This window comes from Phocoena phocoena, chromosome 1 (assembly GCF_963924675.1).
Source record: "Phocoena phocoena chromosome 1, mPhoPho1.1, whole genome shotgun sequence".
Taxonomy (NCBI): domain Eukaryota; kingdom Metazoa; phylum Chordata; class Mammalia; order Artiodactyla; family Phocoenidae; genus Phocoena; species Phocoena phocoena.
Window position 1 is genome coordinate 670,428 of NC_089219.1, and position 10,029 is coordinate 680,456.

Consider the following 10,029-nt stretch of genomic DNA (forward strand, 5'->3'; position numbering starts at 1 on the left):
GTGTGGATACTACATCTCTACGTGTCAATGTAAGTAAGCAGATGACCAGATTCAGAAGCCTGGTTCAAGACTTTGTTTACAAAGGCACGGACGACAACCAAAGACATAGGAGGAAGGGACCCAATGTAACACACAACACCCGGTGTCAACACTGGTACGAGCACACCTGCGATGGTTCAGTGAAAAGAACATACTAAAAAACTACTAAACAAAGTTAATTAAAAAACACATCTGTACGGTTATTAAACAAATGCCATTGCCAGGCTGCGGAAACGCCCCACACGTGGACGACTCAGGGGTGGGGACGCAGACAGAATGCGGCTGCAGCACAGGTTTTGTGGTCTCCCACCCGGGATGAGGAGAAGTCTCAAAAGCAGCTTTGCTAGAAACGGCCTCATTTACTAATAATTTAGGAAAATCTTTCTTGGCCCTAATATCTAGAAAATCAAAACAGGATGAGAGTGGAGGGAGGGGCACGTCCACAGGAGGCAGGGACCCAGGTCCCTAACAACACTCGGACACAGGCGGCTGGCACCTGATAACACTCAGATGACAGTCTGCCGTGGGCAACCACAGATGCGCCCCTTCTGTTCACGTCTCCCCATCAGCCGTGGGCACAGCGGCCACAGTCTGAGGGCAGAGGCAGCAGCCCCAGGGAAACGGTGCTTTCTCTCTGGTCCTCACAGATCAATGCACCAGCCGGCCACCCCAGCTACCGCCAAAGAATCCTCTTTAGTTTTGTTTTGGGAGGAAGCAGAAAAAGAGGAAAGGGATAAAACCTGGGAAAGTCACACGAGCAACCCCTGCACAGTGAAGGTGCGTGTGACCCGCCGTCCTCTGGAGCAGGAGGTCAGCTTAGTAAAAAGGTTGTTTGTAGTTTAAAAGGCCTCATTTTAATCCATCATCATTACAAGATTTTTAAAGTTAGCAGAACTTAATGAGATATAGTTATTGCTCTTTGTTTCCAAAAGATCTGCTCTCCAGGAGGGGCTCTTTTATATTTTCCAGCTGAGAAGCCAACTGGAAAACCAGAGAAGCAATCAGGGAGCCCAGGCCCTGAACAGCTGGGAATGCTGCCTGAGACTCAGGGAACGATTTGTGCCTTCGGGTGGCTCTGTCCGCAGGCTGGCTGGAGATGGCCAGGTGGCCAGCCTGCGGCCCCGAGTAGGGCTGCACCTGACAAGCCCCAGAGCTCTAGGCTGGTGGGAGGGAGGGGGCTGCGTCCCGATCAGAAATCCCAACAGGCTGTGAGGCAAGAGGTGAAGCGAGGGGTGGCGCCTCAGCCCACCACAGGCCTCAAACACCTGGCTGTCTGTCCGTCTGTCTGCTCTGGAGGCGGCGGGCCGGGCCAGGCCGTGGGTCCGACTGTGGTTTACCTGGCATACACGATGCGTTCCATAAGCCACCTATGCCTGTGTTTCCTTTTAAAAACCTACACTGTCATTTTAAACGCAACATAACAAAAACAGTAAATATTCCACACTCGTCCTGCTCATCATTCACGAGGGAAAATCCTAAAAGCCTCGTTGATGAGACAAGGTAAGGCTCCTGACTAGTTGAGTGGGGACGGGTGCTCCCCAGGGGCGCTCCAAACAGCCTGCCTCTCACCCGGGGGAGCAGAAGGGACAGAAGCCCCCTCCCTGAGCCAAACACCGCGGGGGGCTGCCCGCAGCCTCGGGCTGGAAACCACGTCTGGGCCTCTGGGGAGCCCCGGCCGCAGGTGAGGGCTGGACCTTCAGGTGAGGAGCTCGGCGCAGCAGGCACGGAAAGGGGTGGGGCCGCCTTCACTCGCGAGTGACCTTCCCTAAGTGGTGCTGATGCGGGCAGCTCCGCCTCGGGCAGGAGGGCGGGAGGCTGGGGCCGGACACTCCATCCTCAGGAGCAGGGAACGCCGGTCTCTGCACCCCAGCTGTCCCCTCTCCGCTCTGTGTCCCGATGCCGTGGCCTCCGTGTCTGGGCAGTGGGGCAGCCTATCCGAGCCCAGCGGACAGACTCCCTGATGGCCAAGGAGCCGGACGTACCTCGGGTGGCCGCCGACGGCTGGCGTGGGGAAGCGGGTTCTCTCCGCCGGCTACAAGTGGGGAGGGCAGCCGCTGGCACCTGGCTGCAGCCCTGGCTTCACAGCTGTCCCCAGTGGTCGTCACCCACAGAGGAATTGGGGCCTGGCCTGGCTGCAGTGGGTGCGCAGAGGCCGCCAGGAGGAGGTTGTCACGTGGCTCGGCAACGGCTCAGTGGCAGCTGTGGTCTGCGCCCCAGGGGCTGACATCTGGGACCCCGATTCGAGCTCCCCCAGCTCTGACCGAACGTCCCAGGAAAGAGCGGGAAAGGCTGCCCACCCGCACCTCCCACATCCGGACTGTGACCCGTGGAGCCAGAGGCCCCACGCCTGCCATCCAGGGAGCGGGAGAGGCGAAGGGGGTCCCCCACTGGCAAGGAGCGGCGTGGTGCGCGGCGCCCCTGAGGCTCCGGGGCTCAGTGGTGTGGCCGCGGGTCCGGGGGGAGCAGCGGCTCAGGGCTGCTGTCCGGGGACCGGCTGGTGGCCGCAGCCAGGCTCTGCATGGCCTCCCGCTGCTGCTGCTTGGCCTTGTTGTAGAGCAGGACTCCGGCCGTCACCAGCACGGTGCCCACGGCTGACAGGCTGGTGACCCTGTTGCCGAAAACGATGACGCTGAGCCAGATGGACAGGGCGTGCTTGACGGTGCTGGCGACACTGCGGGAGAGGACAGCGGGGACGTCGGCGGGGGCCGAAGGCGTCTCCGCTAACCCCACTCTTTCGTGCTGGGGTCCTTCCTACTAGGAAAAAGGTCACCGAGAAGTAGCGACACTTCCAACAAAAAGCCGAGTCCCATCTTCACACTCAGCATTTTGCCGTATTTTGCTTCGTCCTTTTTTCGACGGAAATATTTCTAAGTACTTTATAGACATCATGACGTCTGATCCCTCACACCTGCAGCGTGCTCTCCACGGAATGAGGAAGGTTCCTCTGAGAGCGCCTGAGAGAACCGATCATTAGGGAGAGTATCTGGGAAGTGACACAGCCCTGCTCAGCCACTGCTGGGACCTCATGAAGATAAAGTGAACAAGACAGGGCTTGTCTCCTGGGCTGCCATTGAGGACAATTTAAACTTAATTTTTGTACTTTTCTACCTGAAGCTATTTTCTTTAAAAAGAACTGGTTTGGGGACCGTCCTCGTGGTCCAGTGTTTAAGACTCTGCACTTCCGATGTGGGGGGCCCAGGTTTGATCCCTGGTCGGGGAACTAGATCCCATATCCCGTACAGCAGCCAAAGAAAATTTTTTTAATAAAATAAAAAGAACTGGTCTTCTGTTTTCTGCCTTTTTTTGAACCGTCAACTAACAATCACTGAAAAACAAAGTTTCAGGGGTATGTGGATATAATTCCTGGCCCTAAATGGAAACAGGACCGTATGACAGACTGTGACAGCGAGAGCTTCAGGAGACCTCAGCAATCAGCAGGCAGCTCCCCTCCAGGACTCGGGGCAGAGGGTGCGTGCACCCCGGGAGGCCCAAGGGCAGCAACGCACCTGCTGCCATCACTCCTGGGTACAATTCCGCTCTCCAGTGACAGTTCTGAAGTTAAAGGACAAAGGCCCGTTGGCTTCTACGACAACTTGACGGGCAGACCCGCTGACATCACTGCATGGATTTCCAGGCCTGCTGGCAACCTCAGCCGACTCTATTTGTTACTGAAAATGCTCCGGTGTCAAATCACGCTTTCGCTTTCGCTAAGTCCGCCCAGTTACAGAGAAGAAGCCTGCGAGACCTGAGCTCAGTGCTAAGTTACCAGCAGCGAGCCGACGGCCACGTGTGGCTGCTCAAGTGTGAACTGATTAGAGACATGTCAGACGTCGGTCCCTCGTGGCACTTGGCACGCGCCAGGCACTCAGCAGCACACGTGGCCTGTGGCCCCACCCTGGGCGGCCCAGAGGCGGGACAATCCGTCATCCCGGGAGATTCCGCCGACACCGCTGTTTCGGGCAGAAGTACGCTTACACCACTCCAAGGACTTCTGCTTCTGCTTCTGCACAGAATCCCAGTGGGGATTCCCCTAAAGACCTGTCCACAGACTTTCCTGTTCACGTTTCAAACGGCACCGATACAGAACGGCCTAGTAATTACGACCTGAGACCACAGCGATCGCTACACTTGTGATTCCACAACCACGAACACCTCTTATAAAACGTCTAGATGGCAAGCGTTCCCCTCTGCACGTGGCCTGGAGGCACGTCACCTCTTGGGAGGTGCGGTCCTTACCTGAAGGTCACGGGGGAGATCCTCCCCATGAGGGCGTAGGCCGTGACGCTCTGCAGGTGGAAGAGGACGCCGTCCGCCAGCAGCAGAAGCAGCACGTCCTGGCTGTAGCGGAAGCTCCTCGCATTCCTCCCGATCACCGGCAAGTCCTGCGCCAGAGCCAGAGGGACGCCCACGGTGCTGACACCCAGACCCCAGCCCAGGGGCCAGCGCAACGCTGGAGCCCGGCCGTAGGACAGGACAGCCCAGTTCTACTTGTGTTAAGAAGAGAGGTGTGCGTAGACGCGCACCTGTGCTTCTGTAGGACCGACGGGATCCCACGACACGCGTGAGCACAGGAGCGTGTTTGTGCCCACGCAGACACGTCTGGGAAGCAGCTCCACCAGGAGCGGGCCTGGGAGGGGCTGGGGGACATACTGCTCTCTGTTTCATAAGCTTCTGCCCAGGGACTTGTTCAACAGTGGTCACAATGTTTTTAAATAACAGTAGTAATAAAAAACAAGTGCAGGGGGACTTCCCTGGTGGCGCAATGGTTAAGAATCCGACTGCCAATGCAGGGGACACGGGTTCGAGCCCTGGTCCGGGAAGATCCCACAAGCCGCAGAGCAACTAAGTCCGTGTGCCACAACTACTGAGCCTGTGCTCTAGAGCCCGCGAGCCACAATTACTGAGCCCACGTGCCACAACTACTGAGCCCACGTTGCCGCAACTACTGAAGCCCACGCGCCTAGAGCCCGTGTTCCGCAACAAGAGAAGCCACCGCAATGAGAAGCCCACGCACCACAATGAAGAGTAGCCCCTGCTCGCCACAACTAGAGAAAGCCCACGTGCAGCAACGAAGACCCAACACAGCCAAAAATAAATAAACAAATAAATTTAAAAAAAAAACAAGTGCAGGAATTCCCCGGCGGTCCAGTGGTTAAAACTCAGCGCTTTCACTGCCGTGGCCCGGGTTCAATCCCTGGTCGGGGAACTAACATCCCACAAGCCCTGAGGTGCGGCCAAAAAACAACAAAAAAGTGCACCTAAAAACGCTCACGGCAAAGTTTCCGGGAACCGCTGGCTGAGGTTTGGCCCCCGTGGGCGCCGGACCCACACAGGACCCGCACGGGTTTGCTTCGCTTGGTCCCCCCCACCCCGCTGCGCGCGTGGCGGCCTCTGTGTATTCAGCACGCCCGGCGCCCGGGGCTCGCCCCGGCCTGGGAAGGCGCCAGCGCTGGACTCACCATGAAGAAGATCCAGGCCGGGACGAGCATGGCCACGGCCGCTGCACTGGTGTAGAACTGCAGCTCCGCGGCCCTGTGGGGACAGGCGCCTGATCCTCTCCCCACCCCGCCCCTGCCCTCGCCCTCCGCGGAACCAGGGTGCCCCAGTTTATTCATCTCCTCCCAGATGATACAGACGGCCGGGCCTGACAGGCGACCCACCGGCCACGGGACGGTGGCAGGCAGCCTCAAATGAGCCGGCCAAGGGGCAGTTGGAAACAGGTGGGGTTTTCTCCCAAGTTTCAACAAGGTTCTTTTGAAGGCACCATGAAATGGGAGGGGTCAGGGCACAGGGTGGTCTGGTCTCCATGGAGCAGTGACACTTACGAGAACCTATATTTGTCCCCGCTGAGGAGCTTTTTGGAGAAAACGTTCTGCAAACTAGAATAAAGAAAAGAAGAGGTTACGAGAGATCAGATGGCACCTCACACGGCCGAAGTGCCATGTCCTCCAGAAACAGGGACACACGGTAGCTCCTTGGGGATGGTCCTGGCGTCTGCTGTGAGCCGGGCTGAGCTGCCCCTTTCACAGATGGGTAACCAGAGGTCTCAGAGGCTGAGGACGTGCCTGAGGTTACCCAGCTCTGCTCGGCAGTGGCCACGGAACAGACAGTGTGAGCACAGGAAGACCCTGGGAAAAAAAACAGAGACAAAACTGCTGGCCGGGAAGGCCCGCCGTGGCCAATGGGAAGACCAGACAGCGTCCAGCTTCCCTGGAGCCAGAGGGCTCAGCATTCTGAAGACGACGCTGCTCCCTGGACGCTGGGTGCACAGCAGCTCTGGCCAAGGGGACTTAAACCAGAGCAACGAGCCTGCTGCACAGGTTTACAGGCCCTGTCCCCCTCCTGGGGGTGTACGCTGCAGGCCCGTCAGAAACCTAGAGGGAAACCCGTGTGAAGATGTTTCCTGCAGATCTAAGTCACGAGGTCTGGAGCGTCTGCAGGTGAGCGAGGAGGCTTCTGGAGACCATCCTGTGCTCGGAGTTAACAGGCGATATGCAAACTATGACGTGAGCTGGACTGTGTTTCTGGGAAAGGCTGAAGGAAACACAGCAAAGTGTGAGAAATGAAATGAAAGGTGATTTTTCATTTTTCAGCTGTATTATTCAAATTCAAACCCTCCAGATGGGCCTGTTTTTCTTTGGAAGTAATGGCAACAAGAAACCCTTGGATACCGTGTTGCTGCTGTTTCCTCTCTTTCCTCAGAAGTGGTGACGCTGAGAGAGCAGGCTGTGCAGAGGTGTCAGCAAGACGGCTCAGCCGCCACTGGGGCGTGACATCTATCCCCTGTCCCGCGGGACACGGAACCCCATGCGGCACGGGACGTGCCCCCCGGACTCACCAGTCCATGATGTTGGTGGACAAGGCGGCCGAAAACCCCAGGAAGTTGAAGCTCATCTCGGTGGCCGTGCACAGCGCCAGGCCGCCCATGACAGGGATGAGCGAGAGGTTGACCAGCAGCCCTGCGGAGCGACAGAACACAGGGGCCGGGCTGCAGCGCCCCGCAGCGGGCCGGGCTACCCCCCACCCCGCCCCAGGAGGGCTCTGCACGCTCACTTTGTTTGATTCTTCTCGCTGGACGGAAAATACAGCACATGCCTCCTTTCACCTGCTCCAGAGCCAGGTGCCAGGGGCACGACGGCCAGCGCCACCAGCTCCAAGCCCTTCTCCCTGCACCCCACCCCCCGACCCCGAACCCTCATCTGCAAAACGAGTCGGGTGAAGGGTGGTCTCCAGGGAAGGCTGGGAGAGGAGGGAGGCCCCAGACCCTCAGGGTGTCCAGTGCTCCTGCCTTCGTTCTGAAATCTAAGCAACAGCCTTGACGTGAAGGTAAGGCTAAGACCATTCGGTGCAACAGAAAATCACGTCACTCTGCACACAGGGTATCCAGCCTCATGTGGTACCGCTGCTTTGATTTCAGACACAGCATTTCATTTATCTTGAAATTCAAAGCAGACGAGGGGACTAGCCTCTCGTGTTCAGCAAAAAGGAGCAGAGGTGCAGCCCTCAGATGACCGTAGTCTCCGCCCCCGCCGAGGACAGCGCCGTCCACACAGCAAACCAGCAGAGGTGCAGCCCTCAGATGACCATAGTCTCCGCCCCCGCCGAGGACAGCGCTGTCCACACAGCAAACCCACAGGCCCACATGGCCTGAGGCTGAGAGCATCACCACGGAAGGAGGCCTCTGCTGGATGGCGGCTCTCACGCAGGGGCCATGGCTGGGAGGCCGTCCAGGGGGCAGGCGCCTTCGTGGACTCGGGGCTCTGCCGGGGCTGCCCCACAGGGCGTCACTCCTCTGGGGACCCCAAACCTTGGGGTCCCTCAAGTCCTGGCACCTTCATCATTCTCCAACGCCTCCCCAACAGACTTTTTTTTGCTAAATTTTATCAAGATTTCCTAACTGTTCTCAGCAAGACAGCTGGTTTTCTACACACGTACCCACCGCAGCTGGAGCCCAAAGTGTGATGCTTTTAAGGCCCTTGAGATAAATCCTTTCTGCGTGGTGAAGCTTGACGTGCAGTCAGGCTGCTTCCTGCCGAGTACGATTTTAGGAATCGCTTTTACACTTTGATCTGATGCTGTTTTACCATCACCTAAGCGTTTGTGCGGCTCCAAGGGCACGTCTGCGAGAAGCCCGGCTGCGCCCCGTCCGTCCCCATCCTTCTCTCTCCCTGAGGCAGGTGCCGCCTTGTTTTACCTTTTTCTCATTTTACCAGTTGAAGCAAACACGTGTCTCCCTCTGTGAGCGCCCCCCACCCCCGGGGTCAGACACGACGTGTCATGTCCACGAGTCTGCACTCTGCTTGTCTTCACGGAACCACACTCTCTAAATGGTTGGCGGGAAAGTCAGGGACGTGTGTGCAGCTGGCAGCGCGTGCCCGCAGCCCAGGTTGGAAATTTGTAACAAGTCCCCTCTGCTGAGCTTTGGGGAGCCACAGTGGAGGGCAGGAGGGGGTGCGGAGGAGGGGTCGGGGCGCCTGGCAGATTCCTGGGACAGAAATGGCACCGAGGTTACCTGCCTGTCACTCCTTCACCCAGCTCCTACCATCCCGGGCCTCTGAGGCTAAGAAACGACCAGGAGGGGAGTGGAGGGAGCTGAGCTCCAGGGTGACGTGGGTGGGAGCGGCCCCCGGAGGAGCTGGCACGCCCGGGCGTTGGAGGCTGCTCACCGGTGTGCTCCCCCAGGACGGTCCGGGACAGGATCACAGTGAAGATGGGGGCCGAGCTCTTCACCGTCTCAGCAAAGGACACCGCCACGTTTTTCAGGCTGACCAGACCCAAAACCACTGTTGCAAACCTAAGACAGTCAACAGCGTCACCGGGATGATTTGGTGCATCCGCAGCCACGGGGCAGACCTGGTAGGAGCCCAGGGGGTGCACACGTCTGCCCCGCCCCCGCCCGGCCCCCTCCCTCCCAGGATCACCTGATGGTAACAGTCAGCCGGGGGGAAGTGTTTTACATGTAAAAAACTCAGTCCCTCAACCAGAAACGTTAGCTGCTTACCTCATGAGACCCACGAACAACATGGTCATGATGAAGTTGGGAGGGTAAGAAAGCCGGGTTTTGTGCTGATACAAACAGCAGGGAACAAATATTTTAACACAGCCAATGAGCGTGGTTGACAGCATCTGCACGGCCCCTGGAGGAGGAGACGGGGGGCGGCAGCTGAGCAGAGGGGCTCCACCCCGCCGGGAGCTCCATCCCGCCGCCAGCACCCGGTGGGGTACCTAGCATGCTGGGCTCCCCTTCTAGCAGGGACAGGATGTACTTGTTGAGAAACAGGGTGCAGAAGCTGAAGAAGAACCAGAGTGTGAGGTAGATGAGGGCGCGGGCACCCCACACGCCCAGGTCCGCCTCGATGACGGTCGTCTCGGTGACGGTGACGGTGAGCACCTGCTCGTCGGGGCCACCTTCGCTCTGGCCAAATGCGATCTTCTCACTCCGGTGGCCAAACACGGGGCCCCAGGCCAGGAGCGGTCGTCCCCCCGGCTTCTCACCGGGGCCCGGAGCCAGCTCTTCCAGGGCCGCGGGCTTAGCGGATGCCGACATCTCAGGGGCGGCGGGCAGCGCAGGGCAGGGACGCGGGGATGGAGGCAGCGGCCATGCAGGTGGCACTGGGCGGGGCGCGGGCTGGAGTGGGAAGGAAAGGACGGCGTTGCATGAGCGGCTAAGGTCCTGCAGAGTTTAATCACCCACTTAGAGTAATTTCAAGACGCAAACTGGCCTTGTTTCCAGCCCCAAAGGAGCGGGCGCCCCGACAGCTCGGACTTGTCTTCCAATAAGTTTCTGAGACCAAAGCCTTTACCGGCCTCCGTTCCCTCCCCACACACCTGACCCTCCAGTCTATCCCGCCCGAATTCCTTCTACAGTACCTGCCAACCCCTGCCTCTTCCAGTCCCGCCCCACCCCCAGGGCACCCCGCACCCCCCAAGCACCGGCCCAGCCTCAAGCTCGTCCTCCAGGCTGCCCTCCCTCCAGGCTGCCCTCCCGCA

The 10,029-nt window shown here is 58.7% G+C and overlaps 1 protein-coding gene across 1 annotated transcript; it reads right to left on the bottom strand.

Annotated features, from left to right (window-relative positions):
• Positions 1–2,472: 2,472 nt before the first annotated feature.
• Positions 2,473–9,586, bottom strand: SLC35E2B (solute carrier family 35 member E2B). The gene is made up of 8 exons (XM_065894878.1): positions 9,265–9,586; positions 9,041–9,176; positions 8,706–8,833; positions 6,878–6,998; positions 5,865–5,918; positions 5,499–5,571; positions 4,276–4,421; positions 2,473–2,710 (listed from the first exon to the last, which is right to left on the bottom strand). Exons 1-8 carry the CDS (start codon positions 9,584–9,586, stop codon positions 2,473–2,475), a joined length of 1,218 nt encoding a protein of 405 aa, XP_065750950.1.
• Positions 9,587–10,029: the final 443 nt, after the last annotated feature.

What these genes read in the sequence shown, in the direction of transcription:
- SLC35E2B (XM_065894878.1), bottom strand. Translation starts at nt 9,586, where the DNA reads ATGTCGGCATCCGCTAAGCCCGCGGCCCTGGAAGAGCTGGCTCCGGGC. An exon ending in AGGGGAGCCCAGCATGCTAG is followed by an intron (nt 9,177 to 9,264) that starts GTACCCCACCGG and finishes CTCCTCCTCCAG; the next exon opens with GGGCCGTGCAGATGCTGTCA. An exon ending in CGTCCTGGGGGAGCACACCG is followed by an intron (nt 6,999 to 8,705) that starts GTGAGCAGCCTC and finishes GTCGCTCCGCAG; the next exon opens with GGCTGCTGGTCAACCTCTCG.